Genomic DNA, 24,649 nt, shown 5'->3' with positions numbered 1-24,649 from the left:
TGTGTAGGATGCAGGAGTGCTGAGGTTCATGTTTTTTGTATCTTTGAATGTTTTTTCTTTGTAATTTCTCGCCTTCGTTTTCGTTTTCGTTTTTTTTTTTTTTTGGTAAAATATTCGTTTTGTATATTTGCTTTAGTTTTAACAAGGAAATCAAACAGATACAATAGATATTTATTTCATTTTTGTTTTTAACTTTGAACTCAAAATCAAATGGAGAGCTGAAGTGCCGGTATCAGGAGCGCAGGACACACACAGGAGCTCGCATCCTTTTCGCCTCACCTTGCCCCGGACTTGTTGCACATTTGTCTGTTTAGCAACTAATTTTATATATGTGTATATTTTTATGTATGTACTTTGCTTTACATTAACTTTTATGCTTGGTTTTCATTTGTTATTTGGTTTTTTTTTTAAATGTTTTTTGTTTTTTGTTTTTTTTTTTTTTGTTTGTTCAGGTCCAAAATCAAATTTGACTAATTCAAGGAATTAAAGTTTCATTGCATCTAAATAAGGTAAAGTGTACTTTTGTTTAAATATTTTCATATGATTTGCTTAAATTTTCATTTTCAATAATAGAAACGAAACAAAAAACTTAAACAAAATTCCACTATGGCGCTTCTTTCTCTGCAGTGAGAATGTGAGAGAGTTGGGTAGAGAACTAAACTAAAACTAAACTAAATTTTAAACTGTCACGTTACGCCCCCTAAATGCGTTCAAGGATACCCGACTGGGGGCGGACTGTAGGACACGCCCATACCTGAGCAGCAGAAATTCATCTATGTGAGTGGACGTGTCTCAGCCGTCGCATCGGAGATCCTTGAGCCATGTTTGGATTAGTGGATCGTAGACTAGTCAAGTAGGTTCAAGTCCACTAATATAGGAGTGTGTGTGTGTGTGTGTGTGAGTGTGTATGTTACTAAAGTGTGTGTGAGTGAGTGTGTATGTGTGAGTGTGTGTGTGTTATATATATAACGAAACATACTACAAAGTTCAATAATGATGACTTTCAAATAGATTATATATAAGTAGTACAATGAAAACTTCATATACAATATATGCCATATATAATAGATATTTTTTATATACCATAATCCATAATCCATAATGCGTAATAATGCAATAATAAGTACTTAATAGCCACTTTACATTTAAAAGGGAAACCACCCAAAATACTCGTACATTTATATTTTTTTTTGTGGTATTTTTTGAGTAGTTGAGTTTCGTATTTCAAGAATTCAAGATTAGTTAGGAGCTTCTAATTGTTTTTGGTTTTTGTTCTTCTTTTCGGATTCTGGGCAGCTACTGCTAAAAATTTCACTACAATAATTGCGTTTTCTTTGTATTATTATAATATTATTATTTTCTTTTTTGGAATACGAGTTGATTTTCTTGTGGCAGCTTTGGTTTTGGCAGCATTACATGAGTTTATATAAATATGGGATGATGATGTAGTACTGTCTATATACGTATTATATTTAGTTTGGAAACGTTTAAAAACCCCTTTGTTTTGGATCGCATGCATAAACTTGTATTTTTTATATTTATTTTAATTATTATTTTTGGTTAAATGTGTTGTTTAATAAATGGCTCTTGAATTTTACTATTAAAAATTTTCCATAATTTGCATTCAAGTATTTCTTCTTCTTAGGTATTTCTTTTTGGTTTATGGTATGTATTTTTTTTGTTTTTTTTTTTTTTTACATTTATTTTTTTTATATTTTACTTGTAACATTTATATGTATGTATATTTTGTAAGAATTAAACTAGAAAAATTCTAATTTGAGGTATGTATTCCATTATTTTGTAATTGTGTGTGTGTGTGTATGTTTGTGTGTAAGTATAATTGTTAATAAAGTGTTGTTATTACAATTCGATACGATTTCATTGACCCAGTACGGGATGTACTAAGAAGCGTGCTTAGTCTAGACTCTAGAGCTTACTAAACCTATTATTCGTATGGATATTCGTATGGATGACTAAACTAGTTACTCGAAGCGATATAATATAATGTTGACACCAAAAGCTTAAGACGATTGAGAGAAAATGTTATATCGATTATTTTGAAGCAGCCACAAAATTATTTACCAATTTAATTTTGATTTGCTCTGTGAGCAAACATTTTTAACTTTTCCTTTGGGTATGAGACTTATGTGTGTGTGTATGTGTGTGTAAATTTTTTCACAGTTATGAGTTGTAATGATGTTTTAATGCAATGATTGTTTTTATAATTTTGCAAATGACACAGACTCAAAGGTGTTCAAGGTGTTCAAACAATTGAACAGCTAAACCTAAATTTAAGCTTAATCCAAAATATCCCCAAAATAGACATCGATACCAATGCGAATTTTACCAAAATATGATTTCCGACCAATTCTTTTATGGGGTGCCGAGGGAAATGCTCACTAAAAAATACCACATATCATTGCTCATGCTCACAGTTCGAATCCGAAATTGTTTTCTTTTCGTTACTTTTAACGTTTTTTTTTTTTTTTTTTTATAAAAATATACGATAAATCTTGTACCTTGAAGTACCTCATTCCAACTTAGATGCTAAGCCAATGCTCACAGTTATGAGTTTTAGGGTCTGCCAATGCTTTGCGCTTTTCACAATTTAATTATCGAAAATGTTTGCCTTTACCAATTAAATATCACATATCGGGGAGCTCTTTTCAAGGAAAATTAGTTATTTCTTACATAAGAAAACCCAAATAAAATCTCTATCCAATTATGTTCATGAAAAATGATTGTTAATCGAGTTGCTTTACGAATTTCATATCAATATATATATACTTTTTTTTAATAATTTAAATTTTTAATAAATTAACTTATGTGTAGTTGCCAATGTGTATGAAATAGTTTTGTGGCTGTCCTAAAATCATTTAAAACTAACGAAATTGCTTTTGTCAGCTGATTGATTGCTAAATGTACGACATGAAAATCCATTTAAATATAAATTAAATATTTTGGTGTTGTATTCTTACAAATCGTAGCTTAACGATATTATGAATGCTTAAAAATAAAAAATAAAAAAAAATTTGTTTAAAATGCATTGATTAAATATGTAGCGTGAAAGAGACTTGACTGTGGCAGTGTGTGATGTATGTGAGTTGCATGACAATGACTGTTGATGATGTATGACTAATGACTGATGACCAATGAACAATGACCGATGACCGACATGACATGAAGTGATGTTGTTCATATTTATAAACAAATACGTAATCCTCATTGCTATGTGCTGTCTATAAAACATTTACATTCATCGGTGGTTAAATGTTTTACATATTAAGCAAGTTTTTTTTTGCTGTCTATGTATTATTTTTTTTTTTAGAATTTATTTATTTATTATTTTTTTGCATTGAGGTATTTGGGTGCTGCAAACACACATATTTTTTTCGTTTTTTTTTACATAGTTATCAACAATGAGGTAGAAATTTTTATTTGCAGTACGTTGCATTTGAATTTGTGTCTCATTAGTCTCTATTTTGCTTTTATTTTGCAGTTACATTTGTTCTCTTTGTTTTTGTTTTTTTGTTTTGCTTAAATACTTGGAAGTCCATTGAATGTTTCATTTTGGTTTTTAGTTCAAATACCTGAATTGCTTGGATGTTTTTTCATATTTTTTGTTTCATATATAAATTTATTTATTCGATTTATTAGATACACTTATTATGTTACCTATATAAATCATCACGAGGTTCTACAATTCAGTCATTCAGTCTTTTTGTGCATACACTGTTTACCGTTGCTGCTGCTGTTAACGTCACTGTAACAGTGACTGCTACCGTTACTGTTATTGTAACTGTTAACGCTACCATTGCATACTTTGCGGCACACATCACAATTTCAATTACCACACACAACTGTCCATCAGTTCGTAACTTTAACGTATTTTTTTCTTATACGGATTGCAACCTAAGACTAATCCGATTGATTAAATTACTCGCTCTCATAATGCTATATAGTTATAGTTGAATATATTGAACAAAACACAACATCGAGGGATTTGGTATACAACTAGAAGTGGAGTATACAAGCGTGTAAAGTATAAAACACAGGACTCGGCTAAAACCTAAGTACAACACATACGACACTTGGCTTGGAGACATCTAGAATATCGAGAGAAATAAATGGCAACGATTGTTCGACAATTCATATTCAGAGATTCATATGCAGCACGAAGGCGCCTCAAATTATGTGTAAATTTATCTTTTTTATATATTTATATATATATATTTATTTACGACTGATTAGTAAAGTATCTTATGCGTTATGGGAAAAAAGATATATTGGCGAGACCAGGCCACGGCTCTTCTGGGATTGGGAGTGGCCTTTTGGGCCCTCGCTCGTATTGCTTGCTCAACACTTTTGCTTTTTACTGAATCAAAGCCTATGCTAAGTACATACATGTACATATATGTATGTGTACGTGTTTATGTACTATAATGTACCATCTATGTTATGTTTTTTGTTTTTGTATTCCATGCATGTTTAACCGATTGTTGGTCCACTTTACCAGCGGTTCTTGTACCCATGCTGACCAGCTATCGGTTTTCGTTTCTTGTATTTCTTATTAGTTGTAGTGCTTAAGATCGATGTGTGTTTCGAGTTACTAATTTAAATATAGTATGCTAAAATACGTATGAAAATGCATATATCAATTAAATCCGAATATAAATATAGTTGAATATAATAAAAATCAAATTCGTTTCTAGCAAAACCTGTGCGCGCGCCTCAGCTGCATTTGGGAGGCCTACGTGAATGGCAACACAAATGGGTTCAATAAATTGTTCATATGCTTCTTCTTGAATCTCTTTATCATGTACATAAAATATTCACTTAATCGCTAACAAAGTGCAGCCCATTCAAAATTACACATAACTATTTGAATAATAAGTATTTATAAGTACGTATATAGCTACTTGGTTTTCTTTTCATTTTTTTTTTTGTTAAATAAATAAAATGAAATTGTATTAAAACTTGAACTGAAAACGAAATAATATGTACTCGATTTGGAAATCGAGTGAGTCGCCGTTTTCCTTACTTTTCAACTTTTCCTTTCTCGCTTGCAACTAAAGGGGCAAACTTTAATCAATGCTCTCTCAGGTAACTCAAAGGGTACGTACATTTCGTCGTTTAGGAATTACAAGGAATTGATTTAGTTTGGTTTTGTTTTTTTTTTTTAGTTCTTTTTTTTTTTGGTTTTTTTTTTGTACTTTGGCAAGAAATTTGTAACATAACGAGAACAAACGTGAACAAAAATTCGACTACAACATTGACAAAGATAAAGATGACGCGCGGCGGCGTTCAACTCAAAATTCAACTAAGAAATTGATTTAGTGCATTTTGCGGTTGGAAGTTCGAATGGCGGGGACAAGAGGTTGGGGGTTAGCACACTAGGCGGGATGTACAGGTAACTCAGTAAGCAAGTTTGCTAAAAAATGAAAACCAAACGATGAGTTCATCAAATTGTATTTGCAAAAAGTGTTGCATACGCCGCGGCGCAAATGCAATAACTAAGCTATTTCAAGTACTTACGATGTACTGTATGTATGTGTGTATTTATGTATTTATGCGGCGATTAACATGTTCCTACGTCGTACAAGTTGCTCTATATCTATGTATCTGTACCTAAAAGTTGCGACTAACTGCGATAAATGCTCTTCAGGAGATGAAAACATATTAAACAAAAACCAAAAGAGAACAAAAATCTTGGTTATGCTAAGTTTTGGGTAAATGACTCTGTGGCCAGGGGCGACAGGACCTTCCACTAAATCTAAACAATACATTTTGGTAAAGGTAACGCACCGGGGCTGCCCGGTAAAATGTACTCACTAAATGGCTTCACTCGCGGATTAAAAGAATGCAAAACTTGGCAGTTTTTTACGAATTTAATTATAATAATCATAAATTCATACAAACCAAATAAATAATCATTACGAAATGAAAACCAATAAAAAAATAAAGGAAATTGCATTTTTAAATAATACAAATATATCTTTTAATCATTTGAAAATTCAACAAAAATTGTATATTTATTAATTGTAATAATAATAATAGCAAAAAGTTATGTAATGAAATTATTTGTGTGATTTTTCTTATTGTTTTCTGTTGTCCTTTTTTGTTTTATTGAAGTAAAATTAAATTTATTTAGTGTTCATTCATGTATAGTAATAATAATATAATAATAATAATAATAAAAAATCAACTAAAATATTCAACTAAATTACATTAAAAAGTAGACAAAGATGGGAGTTTGTATTTTTGTTTTCTGTTTTTTTTTTTTTTTTTTTTGTGGGCGTTGTGAAGAAACACGAAATAAAAAGTAGGCGTGTGGGCTGCTTTTCTCAATTCATTTTTGTTGTTCTTTTGTTTAACATAGGTAAAAAAAGGTACAAAGTATTATATTACACATTAAACAAATAATGCTTAAACCAAAAAGTGTGCTAAATTTCGAATTCACATTGAATCAGAGGGGAATCAAAAGAATAAAAAACGTATGCTAAAAATTTGATTTAAAATGAAAATGTATTTGGGTAGTTGGTAAAAATAAAAATTGTCATCAAAAAAATAAAACAACAAATATTTGCTACGCTGACATCATATTAAAAAGATTGCGTGTTTAATTTTGCGGCCCAATCAAATTGCCTAAACTCGACCAATTTGTACATTTCGTCATCAGATGATCTGAGAGAGCTCGTGGATGCTACTTGAAAGTCCTCTAAAAGTGTTTGCGAAACTTAAAGCAAGCGTTGGGAGCTATCAAAAATTGTTTTTAAAGAATTTTGGTTTGGGTTTAAACAATTTGAGTTTTTGTTAATGGAACGTCGCACAATGCGAAATTTGACCTAAAGATTATTTGAAGGGACAGCATAAATATACATGTATATGGTATATTATATGCAGAAATTTGAAAAGCGCGCAAAATTTATTGTTTTCTTTTTTTTTTTTAATTTTATAAACAAAATCATTAAAGAAAACAAACTTCCTTTCATTTATGCATATAGTTTGCTTTATATACACACACATATTTTCAAATAAGACTAAACAAAAACTGTCTTCATTTTAAATGTTGGTTATCAATTTAAATATGTTGTTGTTGTTTTTTTTTTAAGTATGCTTTTTGTTTTTTAATATTATGTTATGTATTTATAAAATATTTGTTATTGATTTTTGCTAAGGAGGTAATATAAATTACATTTAAATGTTTTTAATTAGTTAATTTAATTATTATTCATTTTCATTTAGATTTAATTTATGTATTGCTATTTGCATTAGGTAGAGCAATGTGTATTGGAAGTTGTGACTATTATTTAGTTTATTTATAGTTTAGTTAGGGCTTTTATTAAATTATTAATTTAGTTTTTTGCAATATATATTTTCTTGGTGGCTGAGGTGGGCATAAGTTTTTATTTATTTATTATTTTTATTTTAATGTTATGTATCTTAAACGTCGCTTCAACTTGTTCATTCCTTTAACAAAAATGTCAATAAGAGTTAGTTTGTTGTTGTTTTTGCTTTTTTAGTTTTAACACTTTACTTGCACATTGAACTAAAACAAAAATAAAATTCAAAACTAAATAAAAAAAAAACTAAAAAACACGGGCTGACTTATATGGTAGTTGGTGGTGCTGCCTTCGACCTTGCATATAGGGTTTGTTTTTTTTTTTCATTCTCTTCATTTCTAAAACTCTATTTAGAAATTGGGTGCACTGTGTGTGTGTGAGTTTGAAATGCCAATTAAATATCTAAACTATTATTATATAGTTGGGTGCAGTTGTGTGTGTGTGTGTGTGCGTGTGGTGTGTGTGTGGTGTGTGTATGCGTGTGAGTTGCCTATAAATAATTTATGTTTTTTTCATTTTTGAATTCATAGTTATACGTAAATCTTAAATTTAGACGAAAATTATATATGCTTGTTTGTTTGCCAGACTCATATATATATATATATATATATATATATATATAATTCTCTCAAGTAAATGCCAAAAAGTGTTGTTGCCGGGGGGTTTAGGTTAGGGTGTATTATATATATGTATGCATACTTATTAACTTAAGCATAATTCTATATAGGTAAGTATGTAAACGAACTTTTCACGTTGAATTGTGAATAAAAGTTACTATCACTTCGTTATTTTCCCCAATTTTTTCGGTTTTACTTATTGCTTGCTAAAAGTGTTGAATTATTTGAAGTACTTTTTTGGTATGTTAAATGGCGGCAAAATCGAAATGCCCAGTTATTAAGTGTTGGTAAACGCGGCACATGCGAAAGTTCTTCCACTCATAAAATCTAAGGCCTAGTCCCAGCTCAAAGAGCCCATAAATGGTATTTCGGAGATAACCAGGCCAAAAAGTCACCAATGCGGTTTGATGTAAGCCGCTTGTAGGGGGGAGGGGGGGGGGTTCAGTTAGGGAAGGGGCGGCAGGTAGGGTAGGAATTATGTTAATAATATCAAATTTATCACACTGCTGTTCATAATAATTTTTTTATAATTTTCCAAAAATTATTTACGTTACGTAGATTCACAAATGGGGTGGAGAGTTTAACAACAAAAATTTTCAAATTGTATCACAAGACAAGAAAAGAATAATAAGAAAAGAATAATATTTGAAATGAATGAAAGACTATTGGAAAATTCGAAAGGTTAACGGAAAACGTGCTTAATCTAAACGTGTTCACAGTTATTTGAGGCTTGTTTTTGGAATTTTTTACAAAATTTTGTTCGCAACGAACGACAACTCACAAATCGCAAATGTTTAACACTAAATTTTGAATTCGGGTCACAGTTTGGCTGTTCATTTTTTTTTTTATCCAGGCAATTGTGGTTTAGGACAATTTAGACATTTTTACAAAATGTTTAACACAGGGGCGGGGTTCGGGGGTAGATTTTTTAAATTTTTATAAAATTTGTTGTTTACGATAAACATTCACAGGTGAAAGTTAGGTGCGACGCAAACCAACTTGGGATCACTAGCCAAAGGATCTGAAGGATGCGACGCAATTCACAGATAGTTTGACGAAACTTAAGGGGAAAAGAATAGTTGATCTTAGGATCGGCACGTTTCAAACGCTATGCACAGACAAGGGGAGCTAAGAGTAAACATTTAACACAGTGTCTGCTGTTCAGGGTGGCCCTTTTTTTTAAGTTAAATAACTCGCTGTCACAGTTTGATCATAAATCAAATTTGGTTTTTTCTTTTAATTGAATTAAAAGTAAAGATTGAAATCTTTTAAAATTTTTACACAATTCTGAGTATAATTTTCACAGTTGGGATCAATTTGGTTTTTGCTTTTAATTTTAATAATTAAAAATATAACACAATTTTTTAGTTTAACTGAGGGAGGCTTGTTATGTGGGTGATTGGAGAGGATAAGGAATAAGGGAGACTGGTGACTTTCTGCGATGCACAAAAATAAACACAAAACAGGAAACATTGAACCGCTCTTTAAATTGTTTGGGATGTTTGCATACCATATATAAACGTACTTGTTAAATTTAGAAAAAAATACTTTGCTTAAACCTATTAAACCTATCGATAGCGAGTGATTTGTGAGTGCAAAGCACACAAAACACAAGAGATCCATCACAAACGGCTGTTCTGCTAAGTTGCCTTGCTGCTACAAATACTACAGATAGATACATAGATACACGAACATATATATATACGTATATATATATGTATATAATATATATGCATATATATATGTATAAAGATAGACAATGGTTAGGGTTGGGTCGGGTTGGGTTGGACCTAGACATATTCATACATAGTACAAAATGATAACCTAGCCAAAATGTTTATCAAAAAATTGCTTAATTGGGGAACTACTAACTTACTTAAGCTTATTAATTAATAATCACGCTGCGCCAAAATATTTGTTTGTTTATTTTTCTTTTTTTGTTTGTTATTAAAAAAAAACTTATATTATAGAATGGGTGGGCAACTGGTTGGCTCCTGATATACCAATTAGTTAGCTTGGGCGGGGGACTGCATGTGCCGGTTCACTAGCTGAATTATGGAAATGATTATAAATTTTTAAATTGAATTTGTTCTCTTGAAAACTGGTTGGGAAACTGCTTGTGGGTTGTGGGAATATGTGGTCGGGCCGTAGGGAGGGGGTTGGCTTTGCTGCTTTTTCAATTTGCTGACTAAAATCTAGAAATAATTACCAATCGTTTAGGTAAAGATGTGCAACTTATCGCTTAATTTAGTATGTAAATTTATGTGTTTTAATTTGTTTTTGTTTTTTTTTTTTGTTATATATGTATATAAATTGTAGCAAAATTTGTTTTTGTCGTACATTCGATTAATTATATGCATTATTTTTAGATTTTTTTCTTAAGTTTTGTTTCTGATTTTTATTGAGCAGCACAGCAAATTTTCATTTGTTACAACGAACATCAAATGCTTTGCTTTCAATACATTTTCTTCTCTTGCTAAATAAAAAACAAAAATGATACCAAAAAACAACGCGAATTTGGACGCGTGATGTAAACCGCATTTGCTTGGTCTCGTTTAGTTTCTTCTTCTTTTCTTTTCTTAATTTTTTTTTTTTTTTTTTTTTTGGTTCGGTTTTTTAGTATAAAAATTTCTTTTATAAAATAAAACTAAGAATTGCTTTTATTTAGGTTTTTATCTTCTGTTTAAGCTCAACAAAAGTAACAAGAAAATTGTTTTTGTTTCGTTTTGCTTAGTTACGTTTTGTTTTCTGCCCTTCGCGCAGTTTTTGACGCCGCGTTTTTTTTGTTTTCAGTAAAATCGTTTGCCATCTTTTTTTTATGTTAGTTAAAATTAGACACAGCAACATGGTTTGTTGGCAGGGGCAAGTTTTTTATTATAGTTGTTTTTCTTTATGCTTTTTGTTTTCTGTTTTTGGGTATATTGCTAAAAAAGTTGTTGGAAATTTGCTTTTTACCTGCCTGCTGGTTATGCGTGTTGCTGTTGCTGTTGCTGTTGCTTTTGCTGTTAATGTTATTGTTAATGTTACTATTCTCTGTTAAATTTGGCTAGAGTAACATTTGTGATTCAGTTGTTCATGTTTAGATAGTCGTTGAAGAGCTGCATGCAGGCTGCACCACCAGCCGGCTCCTCAAAGAGTTGCAGCTGCTGCTGCTGTTGATGGGGCGTGGCATTTATGTTGTTGCTGTGCCGCCAAATGTTGGCTGCTTCCAGCAGCTCGCCCGCTGTGGAGGACGAATTGGAGCTTACATCTGAGGCATCGTTGGCCTTGTGGTTGTTGTTGCCAGTGTTGCCGTCCTGGCTGATGTGCAAGTTGCAGAGGAGATCGCTGAACATGTCCGGTACGAGCGTTGCTGCATTACTTTGAGCCGCCGTCGGCAGCTCCCAGATATTCTGTGCCGCACTCAGCTTGGCATAGTGTGCAGCAGTTATATTGCCCCAGCCACTGCCGCCGACGCCGCTGCCACCACCACCGGTGGAAGACGCGCCCGATGAGCTGGTCAAGGAAGCGGTGGGCGATGCAGCATGCGGCAACAGCTCTTTGGCCGCATAGAAATTGTCTCTGAGCTGGGCGCAGCTGGGCGAGGTCTGTGCCCATAGCAGCTCCTTGCTGTGGCTGGTGGTGGGGCTGAGCGACGGCTGTGAGCCGCTGCCCGATGAGCAACCGCTGGTCGAGCCGCTGGTGGAGGCATTGCTGCCACAGCCCCACAATGCTGATATGGCCTCCGCCTGGGCCATGTGTGGGCCTGGCTGTGACCAGGCGTTGATTTTGAGGCCATTGTTATTGCCGTTGTTGTTGTTTTGTGAATTATGGCTAATCAATAAGTTATTAATACTGCTGCTAACACCAATGTTGTTGCTGTTGTTGTTGCTATTGTTTGCATTGCTGTTGTTTATGTTGTTCAATAAAAGTCCGTTGGCATCATGGCCCAGGCTCAAGTTGCCCAATTGCTTGAGCGGCTGCTGTTGTTGTTGCTGATACTTGCTCATAACATCCGCCATGGCCTTTGAGAAGCTATTTGAGAAGCTTAATTTGTGCTGTTGTTGCTGCTGCTGCTGCTGCTGCTGCTGCTGCTGCTGATGTTGTTGCTGTTGTTGTTGCTGCTGCTGCTGTTGTTGCTGCTGCTGCTGCTGATAGCTGGCAGCGCGAGCAGCTGCTGCTGTTACCAAATAGGCGGCTTCTGTGGCACGCTGTGTGGCAGCAATCGCTGTGGGGACTGTTGCGGCAGCGGCTGCTGCAACCAATTGTTGCTGTTGTTGTGCCGGCTGCTGTTGCTGCTGCTGTCTTACCTGCTGATGTTGCTGGGCGTGCGGATGGGCACCAATTAAATCGGGATTAATTTGCTGCTGCAGCGGGGCGGAGTAGTCAATGGCTGCATTATACAGCGGCTGCATGGAGGCCGTTGAAGCACCATTGGCACTGGCTGAATTTGGATTTGCGCCAGCAACCGTTGGTGGCTCCAACGGGGCCTCATGTTATGCGATCGCCTGCAGCCGCGTCGTATTGCTCTTGGCGTAGCAGTAGCTAAGCGGCTTGACAAAGTGTGTGTCCTGTGTGTTGCAAAAGGGGCAAGTGACACCATGCGAGTAATCGCTGTAGAAGCTCAGCCGCTGCTGCGGATGCATTAGCATCTTGAAGCAATTATTGCACTGCAAGAAAACGAAGAGAACATATAACATAAATCAATTTGGGATTAGCTTCAATTGCAGTGGCAGAAAACTAAGTGGCTAGCAAATTGCAAAGTGTACAAAAAAGGGTAGAGCAATAATCATTATGGAGCTTCAATAAACAGGATAAAGCTATGATTTTATTTAGATAGTTGAGTTTTTTGCTTTAAGTGAGCTTTATTGTAAATAAATGGTTCCCAGATTGATTGGAAAAGACATTAGAGCTTATAGTATTAAATTCAAAAATCTGTGTAATTTTACTAAAACCGCTCTCTGGAAGCGTTTAATATGTTTTTAACTTCATTTATTAGAGTCTTTTGCCTAATAATCTTTTAAGATAAGCTCTAAATTTTTCGATCGTTAGAGCTTTTGGATTAATAACTACTCTTCTTAAAACAATTAACAGAGTCAAGTGAGTAAGCTTAAGCATTTGGGATGTTTTAATATGCTTTTATTATTTATAAATATTTTTATTGTATTTAGTATATACTTGTTTAACAAAATTTAGTCACTTTCAGTTCTTATGCTTATTCATAAGCAAATCTCCTACTTTTTCTAAAACTAAGCTTGCGAATTTAAAACGATTGTAATGCGGAATTTGGACTCACCTTAAAACGCTCGGCACAGCAGGGCATGGCCGCAAAGATGTCATAGGCATACATGGTGCCAAGCACCAGACTGGAGCCATCCCAGGGCTCATTGCAGAATCTGAAAAGAGATGGTTGTTTTTTTTTTTTTTTGGTATAACGATATGCAGTAGAAACAGATTTAGTCCAGATTGAGTCCACTTGGGCACTCAGCACTCACCTGCAGCTGATGACACGACTGCTGGAGGTGCCATCCAGGCAGCTCATGCACACACAGGTCAAGTAGAGCATGCGTCCCTCGTATTTGACCTGGAAGGAGGGTATGAAAGGCACGTATTAAAAAGGGGCGGGCAAGAGGCTGGCTGCAAAGCCCAAGTTCACTCGCATAATTCATTCGCACAACAATGAATAATGATTTCTGGCAACTTTCTACACAGACGGAGGGGCAGCTTATTTTTATTTTCCTTTTCCTTTCCTTTTTTTTTGTGTTTGCTGGCGTATAAAAAGGGCTTTAACGGGCGACGCGACATAATAATTTCAAATAAAATGCAAAATGCATAGCAAACGCCCACGAGACGCAGGCCCTGACAGTGGCAGCCAAAAAGCAGCGAAAGAGTCGAGTCGGGGCGAGGACCATGCAATGGCACGGGCACATAGCCAGGGCTCAGACCAGCCAGGCCAGGCCAGTTGGCAATGAATTATAAATCCAGGTTTAAATTAAAGCGCAGGCAAGGGAATGCAGCATGGTGGTACGGTAGGGAGCGGGGGCGCCATGTCAGACGATGCATGACAAAAAGTTAAGGCTGGAGCAGCGAAAGCAGCGCCAACTGTAAGGCATGCGGCTCTGGCGTAGGTTGCTGCTGCCGCTGCTGTTGCACGTGGGTCGCATCGTGTGCGTCTCTGTGCAACTGCCACAAATGCAACAACAACAATTGCAACAACTGCGCCCGCTGGCAGTTTATTAGGCGCTGCCGTAATTATGCTGACTGAAATGGGTCATAAATTGCGAATGCTACAAAGGCAACTTAGGTGCGGCATGCCCCCAAATCCTACACTCAATTGCCCATTTTCCCCCTTGCCACATAATTTGTGTGCAGCTAGGCCAAGAGACAGTTTGCGACTTGGCTTTAATATATATTTTCTCTTCTCTATATATATATATTTTTTTTTTTGCCGCCTGTCAAATTTGCAACAACTAATTGCAGCTGAAAGTTCTGGCCACGTGTGGGCGAGTGAAAGCGGGCGGCTACGCGTGGGTGTCCCCCAGCCACATTTTTGATGGTTATTAATGATGAGCATTTAGGGTCTGTCTAGAGATCGAGAGAGACAGATAGAGAGAGAGGAAAAGGGTAACTTACCTCAATGCAGCCGCTGGAATGCTGCTTGGGACTTAGAAAGAAGGAGCCATCGACTAGGGGATAGCGATCGAATACAAGCAACGGCTCCTCGCACAATATGCAGGCGACGCGGCTCATCTGGGATTGGGCCAGCGAGGAGAGTATGAAGAGGCGTGTCTCATCGTTGCCATGATTGCCCTCGTCCTCAATCTGTAAGACGAACAAGAAGAAGAAGAAAACAAATACAAAACGGTTAGCATATGTGGTCGGGAATTTAAAGAAAAAGTATATGTATAATCAAATATTGAGCGAAAATTTATGTGTATATATATCTAACGAAAACTATAATAATGCCAAGGTGCCAGGGCATAAACTCAATATGCTTACGTACCATATATAGCTACATATGTTTGTGTGTGTGTGTGTGTGTGTGTATGTGTGGCAGACCAAAAGCAGGACGTTGGCGTCTAAGCGCAACAACAAATGAACCATAAAATCCAAACGTGCCCAAGCAGCCAGCCAGGCAGCCAGGCAGCCAGTCAGCCAAGCAGCTAGCGACGTGAGTGTCTAGTTGGCTAAGCCAAATGGCTAACAGGATGGCTAAATTGAAAGCACACACATACGGGCACACACAGAGAGCAGACCTGAGTCAGGGCAATTCCCCAATCGATAATCAATATGGCGAGCCGCAGCTCTAATAAAGCCGTCAAGCAGCCAAAGTCAATACGAATCCCAAAAAAAGCAAGATAAATAATAGTTGCCCAACTAGTAGATACCCTGTATGCTGCCTCAATACATTCATATACATCAAAACACATACACATCTTAGGCAGTGGCTGTGCTTCTTCTTGAACTCATCGTTCTCATTAGGGTAAATAATATTCTTGAATAACTTTTGTCTTTATTGGTCGTTTATGCTAATATTAGCACTTAATACTGGAAATGGAGTTTTCAACAACTGCATATTATACCAAAAATGAGTTTTTCGGCGGGAGTTGTGGAAGAGACATATGTATAACATAAGAAAGTTAAATAAACTTGATTTGTGCATATAAAACCAGAAGCTATATGATAAGTTTATTTTTTAAGTAACCAAGGAAATATTCATCGTTTGTATTCAATAATCAAAAAGTCTATGCAACAGGCGCACCTTATAAAACTTAAAGTCTAGGCTTGAACCGTTTACGCAGACAGATATTAAAAGTTGTTTTAAAGCTGGCTGCTATCGATCTTCTCCCGTTACATTTTTCATGCACAATTGTTGTATACCTTCTTATAGCACATTTGCACTGTTTATAGGGTATTTGAAAAGGTGTTGAAGGATGCACAAAATATGGACAAACACACAAAAGCTGGTTGGCAGACACTAATCAAAGTTGTAGGAGTTCGACTACCGCACAGGTAATTGCCGTTTGCCCAGGTGACCGCGCACACACGCACACACGCACACACGCAAACAGCTAAATACCGGCACAGACATGCTGCATTATTTAGTAATAAGAGCTAAACACAAGAATGCCAGGACACGTACGTCCTAATCAATTGCAGCAATGGGACCTCAAGCACTACGTGTTATGTGTCTTAGCTACAAGGACAAGTTTAATGCACTTTTAATAAGACGCTCAGCAGCAGCTAAACAGGACAAAGTTCAAGAAGTGCTACATGTACATATCTGCCGCTGCTGCTTCTTCTTCTTCTTCGTTTGACAATATGCAGAGAGAAATATTGTGAAATGTTGTGCAAATATTTACCAAGAACTTTTAATCTAAAGCCAAAAAGCATTTCGAATGTCTTCATTGTTGCGAGTTGGCCACACAAAACGAGTCGAAAAACAAAACAATCAGCAAATTAATATTTACACAAGGTGCTCTGCGCCCTCTTACTTTGCCCCGCCTCTTAAGTGGCAGCTAGTCTCATAAATTCTGTTACAACAATAAAATCAACGCGAGCTGGCATTAAACTCGATTAATCAATGTTTGCATTCATTTTTGGCCAGGCTCTCAGCTCGATTGAGACTGTTGACGGTTGGAGGCGTGGCAGTTGCCAAGTAAGCGATATGAAGCACAAATTTCACTCATTAAACAAAAGAACATTTTGTGCAAGGAGACGCTTAAGCAGCAATTGTGTTGATTGAGTAAGGGGTGAGTGCAGCGACAGGGACAGGCAGGCTGGGATCAGGGTTAGGGGTTTTGGCACAGAACAATTGCGCATCTAGGGTTACAGACAACAATAATAACAATATATATATCTATATATATCTATATATGTATTGAATGACATAGAATCAACGTTAGCTCTGGACAAACCACTGCCACAGACATGCCATCAATTTCAGGCAATTCCTAAAGCTGGCCAAAAATAAATTTCTATATAGCTTTGCTACGTGACAATTTGATAATTTGGCTGACCGAGCGGTCAAGTGGCACAACTTGTTGCAACTGCCACAAGAACTGCACAGAAATGTTCCAACATAATTTATAAATGTCGCGTGCTGCTTTGCTTGTTGGCCATTTGATGAAAAGCTCTTGCGGCATTTTCATATGCATGCAAATCATTTTCATTTTTATTGCTGCTCATTTTCTATTTTTACCAAATTTGTCAAGTGCGTTGGCCGAAATGTTGCCAGTCAAAAGTCGAAGTGCAATAAACTTTTGCATTAACTTAACTAAGTTGTCTGCGTGGCCAACAGCGGCAACAACTGGCGCTAATGAAGCCATTCAGTTGTCATTTCCTTGGCCAATAGCAGCAGCAGCAGCATAAATCAGCTTAGACAGCGTTTCGCTTTGACCATAAATATTCACATGCTATTAAAGGGTCGTGAAGTTGCCCCAGCAATAAACTCGGTAGCTCGTTTTTCGGCTGCCACAAATCAAAGTCGAGGCATTCCGTTATTTCTTTTTTCTTCTTCTGCACTCACGAGACGAGGACAACATGTGCCACACCCCCATCGAGCCACACCCCCTGGAAGACAATGGCAATTCAATTCGCGTTGCCAAGTGCTACGATTTTCATAAACACATTAAATTAAATTGCATTTCAATAGGGCGGCGGCAAGCGGAAAAGTGTCTCAAAAGTTGCCGAAATCCATTAAAATTGTTACTTTCTGTGGCCCATTTGATGGTCATAAATATTTTGAGAGCAAAATTTCATGCGTTGACTGGCGCCACTATTCAGACTGAGAGAGAAAGAGAGAGCGAGAGAGAGAGGGAGAGAGGGGCTGAGAAATCACGAGGATTCGCTGTATACATTTGAATTATTTGCTTCGTTATTTAATAATAATGCAATTTAATTGCTTGCTATTTTTGAACCTTTTTCACATATTACGTTTGGTTTAATTTCCATTTGTGAATCCAATTAAAATTGAAATACAGATTCCTTTTTTTTTAATTTGCAAAATAGTATGTGCGTAATGTGACGATTTTCGTTTAATGTATCTGTTGATTTGACTTGCATAAAATCTTACAACGTTCATTTAAAATATTTTGCATGTAAATTCTGTTTGATATCCAATTAAATATTGCATTAACATGCCAATATTATTTTACAAAATATGCGGCTGTTTTTTTTATATTCCTTAAAACAATAAATTAAATTAAATGTTTCCTTACAAGATATTAAAATAGAATTTAATTTAATACGATAGTTAATCGATAGTTAATGAGCTTTAATATCCACGCTGTGCTTTTCTTCAATTGTATCTCAAAGTTTCAATTTGCCACTCGTCCATTGACATTGCCTTTAAATATGCTTTGACTTGCTTTGAGCTTTATTAAAAAGGCAATAAGGCAACTTTTATATTTTAAACATGTTAACGTTCAACATGTGATAGACTCATGCGACACACGCACACATTGGTACTAGTGCGCGTGTTTGTGTCGTGTTTGTGCAGACAGTAAACAAACATGAAAGTCGTTTTTTGCCCCTTTAGGTGTATCTACAAACTCTTATTAAATATTTCAGTTGGTTTTTTCGCTGGCAGAACTGCAAAATAAATGGCGCTGCTTAATTTATGCGAGACTGTGCAACGCCTCATTAATCCACAATTGATGTTGGAAGTCACGGCCTACTCTTATGGTGGGCGTCCTTTTTGCAACCATTTGATGTCAAACGTTTTTATTAAGCCTGCTGCTGCCTGAGATCACAAGCCGGAAAAACTATCAACGTCAATTGACGATTGTCATTTGGGGAAATTGAAAAATCGTATTGGCGGAGGCTGGAGACAGGTTTGAGGAGCAGCAGGCGAGGCCAACAAATGAAACGCTTAAGTGTGGGCGAGAAAAGACAAAAGAAAGCTGCAACAAAATGAATTACAAAATGCCACTCAAGGTGCTGTGGGCGTGGCCACAGGCTCTGCTTAATTTAGCCAAGTGGCAGCCCAGATACAAGCGACAGCCTCAAATGACTTTTAATATTGCGGCATGCGAACTAGCTAAGCTGAACTGCTAGAGAGCTGCCAGCCTTTAGTCTGCTGCAGCAGTAGCATTAACAGTAGGAGCAGCAGCAGCACCAGATTAACTGGCAGCATTCAAAGCCAATGACAAGCCAGAACAACACAAGCGGACGCCGTATGACACTGACAATGAAATGGAATTGCAAACATGCCAATCCCCTACATCTAGCTGGCAAGCCCCTACACGCAACCCCCAAGTCGAGCAATGGCATCTGTGACTGCAGCACAATTTTCTTTAAAAGCAACTGAGGCGAGCAAACAGTCCACAGTTAAAAGGATATTAAATAAGCGATAAGGTAAAATGAGCGATAACAAGATACCCTGTGTTTTAGTAAACAAAATTAATCGTGTGTGTGTTTTAATCAATGTTGGGAGGGTACTGAATATGAATATTTAAACTCTATTGCTGCCGATAATCAACTACAGAACTAATCAAATGAAAGCAACTACCTTAACTCATGAATCAAACAAAGTGTTAGCGTACAAATCAGTGCATATTTGATATAATAAGTATTTCTTCTATATAGTGTAGCACAAGCAATAGCTCAAATCGAATACGCTCAGTTTACAGTTCAGTATATAGACTGAGTATGAAAGCAGAATAAAACATTGTCAGAACTTGTACAAATAGAGGCAAGAGCTAGGTATGGGTGTTTAGTAGGGATTTGGCAGGCGGGCGTGTAGGAATAAGAGCATAAGGAACTAGCAGGCGGCACTCTTATAAATGAAATGGAGTAATAATATTTTGCGACAACAAACGCAGCGTGGGGCACAAAATACAATAGCAAAATGGCAAAAAGGAATGAAGGCTGTATAGGGACTCGCAAACAGGGACTTAGGGCGCAGCTGTGCCACGGGACGTAACAATGCAACCAACAACAACAACAACAACAACAACAACAGCGCTGCAGACAAACAAACATTTCAATAAATTCAGAGGCAAAAAATAAAAAAGAAAAACAGCAGACAGACAATGAAAAACACGCAAAAGGAGTGCCAAAAGCAGCCAGGCAACGAAGCAACGAGGCAACCGACCAAAACAGATACCAGACCAATGCCAGACGGAAAGAGACTTCGCTTTTTGGTTAAAGAAAATCGCTCGGTGGCAGCAGGAGGCATGTTGCGGGTTAAGCGCTACTCGAAGTGGCTTAAGACCGTGTCGTTTGTGGCATGCAGCATGCAGCATGCAGCATGAAACCCACAACCCACCTGCCAGCATACAGCAAACTCGTGTCATTTGCACTTAATTCAAATGCGCGACACAATTGCAAACTGAAAACTGTATACAAAAAAGAAAATAAAAAAAAAAAACAAAATACAATGAAAAACAAATGAAAAATTTAGAGGAAACTAAGCAAAAACAAATGCACTTCTTTATGTCTGCATTATAACTTCATTAGGCGCTGTGCAAATTTTTGATAAAGCTGCCCACGAACTGCTTGGCTCTGGTTCAGTGAACTTGACGTTTGCCTTTCGGTAATTTGAGAAAATTCTGTTGAAATTTTCATATTGGACATATGCCAGTTAAATGTAAAGCTTGTCATCAATGTGCAGTGTCCTCTTCGGCCTGTCAGAGCCACAGAGTTGACTCTCAGTCACTTTTAATTCGTTTCTACACTTTTGCTGTGGATGTTATGCGTTTGTTGTGAGATACGTAACGCACTGAAGGACTCTTCATTGAGTACATAAATTAAATAAAAACATAATAAGCTAAGGCTATTTGCTATTTAGAAGAATATTATCCTGTACTGTATACAAACAAATTTTGAGGATTTAATGTACAATATATAAATTATCATAAATCATAAAAAAGCCCATCTATTGCAGTATTATATTTTTTTCTAGCTTTTTTCCATTATTTATTATTATTATTATATTATTTATTATGTTGTAATTTTTTTCATATTTTACAATTGTCGGTCGCCAGTGTATTTAATAATCGGTAGCTTTTATACGAATAATTCCTATGGTTTCATCTCTTGCTGTAATTTTTTATTCAGCTTTTCAATGACATTTTTTGCATTTTGCCATTAGCTTTATTTGTTGTTATTGTTGTTGTTGTTGTTGTCGGGAATTCAGTGTCTCCTACTATCATTTATTTGTGCGCTGACTTCGCTTTTTGCCTGGTCTGACCCTTAAATATCAATTTGCAAATAAATTGTATTTGCCCTTTTAAGTTGTTGTTGTTGTTGTTCTTGCTTGGCCAGTCTGCTTTATTTATCGTGCGTTCAATGTTCTATAGCATAATGGACTTTTATTGGCAAAGCCAATGCCAATGGCAAATGCTAAAAGCTGTCAGTCCTTACCCCTCTAAAAATTAAATGCAATCTTCAAGCACATTTTATTCTTTTGCCGGGCGCCTGTAAGTATGCTCAGCATTTTTTTCGTTTTACAGTTTATTGAACCGGCCCCCGCGGGTTGTCTGCCACATCATTTTGTATTTTAAAATGCCCCAAAGGCAATTATATTTGTGTATATTTTTTACATTTCGGATATACTTTATATACATTGGGCGGTCATGTTAGAGCTACCACGCCCCCTGCATTTAAGCAAGTCATTTAAATGCATTTGACGGTGTTAATAGTTTTATTATGGCCAATTTCTATGCAGCTAAAAAGCGCAGCAAATTCCACAGCCAGTCATAAAAGTTAATTGTTTAATTATTTTTCTATTTCTTTCAGATTTTTTTTTGGCTTTTTTCAAGTGCTGCGGTTGCATGCGTTTTATGATGTTACAGTAGATTGCTTTGATTGGAACTTAAGCCCTGGCATATTACCAGGCCAACTAAACGAACTGTAAGCCATTTGGCTGGCAGAGAGACACACACACACACACAGGCTTACAGAGAAAGAAATTATACTCTGCTCTTTGGGTGTAATTTCTTCCACTTAAGTTAATACCCAGTCGATTTAGCGCTTAGACATATATGTGTGTATGTTGTATGTGTGTGGTGTTGTGTGTACTGTTACAATGTGCATTATTGTGTAGTTGCTAGCGCTATTTCTGTGCGCTGCACGCGCTTATCAGTCCAGAACGAGCACACGGTGCGTATGAGTGATAAACTAGACTATTTTTATATAGGGGCACATATAGGGAGGAGGCGGGGGTGTTTAGGATGGGCCTTATCGCCGTTGCGGATCAATGAACTTTACACACAGAGAACTACACTAATAATGCGTTCTGCTCGCATTGCAATTCTCAGCTGATAAGCTGCCAATAGGCGCGGCAATTGGCATTTGCTTTTATCACACGCGCCGATAAGGCAGCAACAAGAAGAAGTTGTGGAGAAAAAAACTGCACTTTTTTTTTGCAGTCAACTAATTGGTCGCGGCAGGGGAGACGGGACGTCGGGGGAACAGTTGAAACAAAATACATTTTTTGCTGGCCCCTTTATTTTTATTTTATTTTTTATCAACTGCGGACGCATTTTGAGCATATCTTTATAATTGCAAAAAACGGAAAAACTAAAGGGAAAATGGAAAGAAAGCAAAGCCAAGCGGAAAGCAAAGCAAAACTGAAATGCCAAATGGCTGTCTGCATTTTAATTACACGGGCATACACACACAAAAAAAAAAAGAAGATGAAACGAGCGAAAATTCTAACCTCGAATGCTCGAATACAATGGCCAAAATGGGCGTCAAGTTGCACTCTGGAAAACGTGGAAAACTTCATGGCAAAAGTTTGATTAAGAAAAGGCGCACGAGGAGCAGATGGGATTCGGTCTGTGGTTAGGTTGGGTGTCGCAAGTTCAAGTTGAAGTTGAACTTGCATTTAAAAGATTTTTCGGCTGCAACTTTGCAGCCACAATTCAGACACATTTTCAGCTAAGCAAAAGTTCAAAATGTGCTGCGTGAAAAATAAAATATAATTAAAAGGCAGCAACAACAAAGCCAGCTCAAGCACAATGCAGACAGACAACAAACACGCACACCGCACATAATGAAAATGTCAAAATAAACACGACATTAAAAAATCAACCCCCCCCAAACAGAAAAGTGACAAAAACAAGAAACCGAAGCCAGTGCACTGCAAGCCATTTTAAAGGGGCCAATAAAAGTCAAAGCAGCGCAGCAGCTAACTAGTAAGGCAATAACCGCACACACACACCGACAAACACACTCACACGTTTACACACACATATATGAGAGCACTAATCGACAAAAGGCTGCCAAAAAAAGACGATGCACTCGCATAGGTGTCAGACGTGGCGTATACGCAATATCGCTAAGTGGCTTTGCCGCGCGTTCTGATTAGCATTTCTAATTAAGGCGACGCTCGCATGTGCGCAGGATGATAATGACTGGCTGCCAGACATACACACACTCTCACACACGCACACACACATACACACACACCCGTTTTGTATTTAATTAAGAACATTATTTTTTTACGGCTTATTAAGCGTTCTTTTGTGTTTTTTTTTAGCGGCTATACAAAGCGTGTCCAGACAACCACGCCCCGTTCTTCATTTCAAGTGAAAACATTTACATAAATAATTAGCGACACTCTCAACTGCTGCATGCCACACTTGCAACAACACAAATTTTCAGCAAGTGCCACACAAATTGCAATTAATCAAGTGGGCGGTTGGGCGTAGTAATTCGTTTTTTGTTTTAGCGAGAAAAACATAATACTCGCCGTCTGGCTGACAGTTTAACTGACTAAACAAGGTGCGATAAGTGTCCACGGGCAGCGCGAAATCAGCGCAGGACAATGACCAAGGCCGAGGAGCCGGTATGAGGAGCGGCCAACAGCCAGTAGAGAAGCAGCAGCAGCTGTTGAAAATGAAAATGATTTAAAGCACATGGTCGTTGGTCGACTACGAGGACAGCGCCCCAGGATCATCACCCCACTGCTGTCGCTGCCGCTGCCGCTGTCGCTGCCAACGTTCCTTTTGTTAGCAAGCTTTCCGTTGGCTAAAGCAAAGTTTTTAATGCTGCACTTTAAATTTGAGTTCAAACACTCGGGAATTGTATTTTAAGTGGAGCCAACCAGGCTTACCTTATGCTATGCGAAAACAAATTAAATTACAAATTGAAATTCATGATCTGAGACCGCAAACAGTTGATGGTAATCACACTAATAAACATATTATATACACAAATATATTTAGTCCAAGCACAGAAAGCCTACTCTAGGCATATAAATAGCACCTGATCGAATTGTTTTAAAAGGCGTATGCAGATAAGTACAGTAAAAATGTACTGTTAAGATGATAAATATTTTTTATAAGTATGAACAAAATCGAAACTTTTTTAATATATTATTAATTATTATGAAGAGAAACTTTTATAGCCCGTATTTATAAGTTTCAGGTTTGATTTGTGCAAATAAGAAATATATAAAAGCTGCTTAACATAGGCAAGCCCCACTGTACATCTGTATTTGTTAACCTAAAGCTATGCGGTCAGGTTACCGTCATGAATATATTGCAGCTTGTTGGTAAATGGCTAAATTTTGTTTTCGTTCTTGCTCGAGTTACATTTGTAGCAATCATCCACACACACACTCATGCATACACACACAGAGATAAGCACCTGAAATACCGAAAGCAACCATAGATGTAATTAAATTGCAGTTGCGAGCAACTCCGTCAGTAATTTGTGGCTGAAGGACGAATTTTGAACCTGTGTCGGCGGCGGAGGACA

General features: G+C 36.8%; 1 protein-coding gene across 1 annotated transcript in view; it reads right to left on the bottom strand.

Moving 5' to 3' along the window:
* Window positions 1-6,252: 6,252 nt before the first annotated feature.
* Window positions 6,253-24,649, bottom strand: part of heca (hdc homolog, cell cycle regulator) — a 105,436-nt gene continuing 87,039 nt past the window's right edge. The window contains 4 exon segments of the mRNA XM_002056078.4: window positions 6,253-12,609; window positions 13,236-13,335; window positions 13,435-13,523; window positions 14,573-14,761. Coding sequence (XP_002056114.3) covers window positions 11,026-12,609; window positions 13,236-13,335; window positions 13,435-13,523; window positions 14,573-14,761 — 1,962 coding nt within the window. The 3' untranslated portion in view covers window positions 6,253-11,025.

This window comes from Drosophila virilis, chromosome 2 (genome assembly GCF_030788295.1).
Source record: "Drosophila virilis strain 15010-1051.87 chromosome 2, Dvir_AGI_RSII-ME, whole genome shotgun sequence".
Taxonomy (NCBI): Eukaryota; Metazoa; Arthropoda; class Insecta; order Diptera; family Drosophilidae; genus Drosophila; species Drosophila virilis.
Note: the sequence above shows the minus strand (reverse complement) of the source record. Positions and strands in the feature narration are given on the sequence as shown.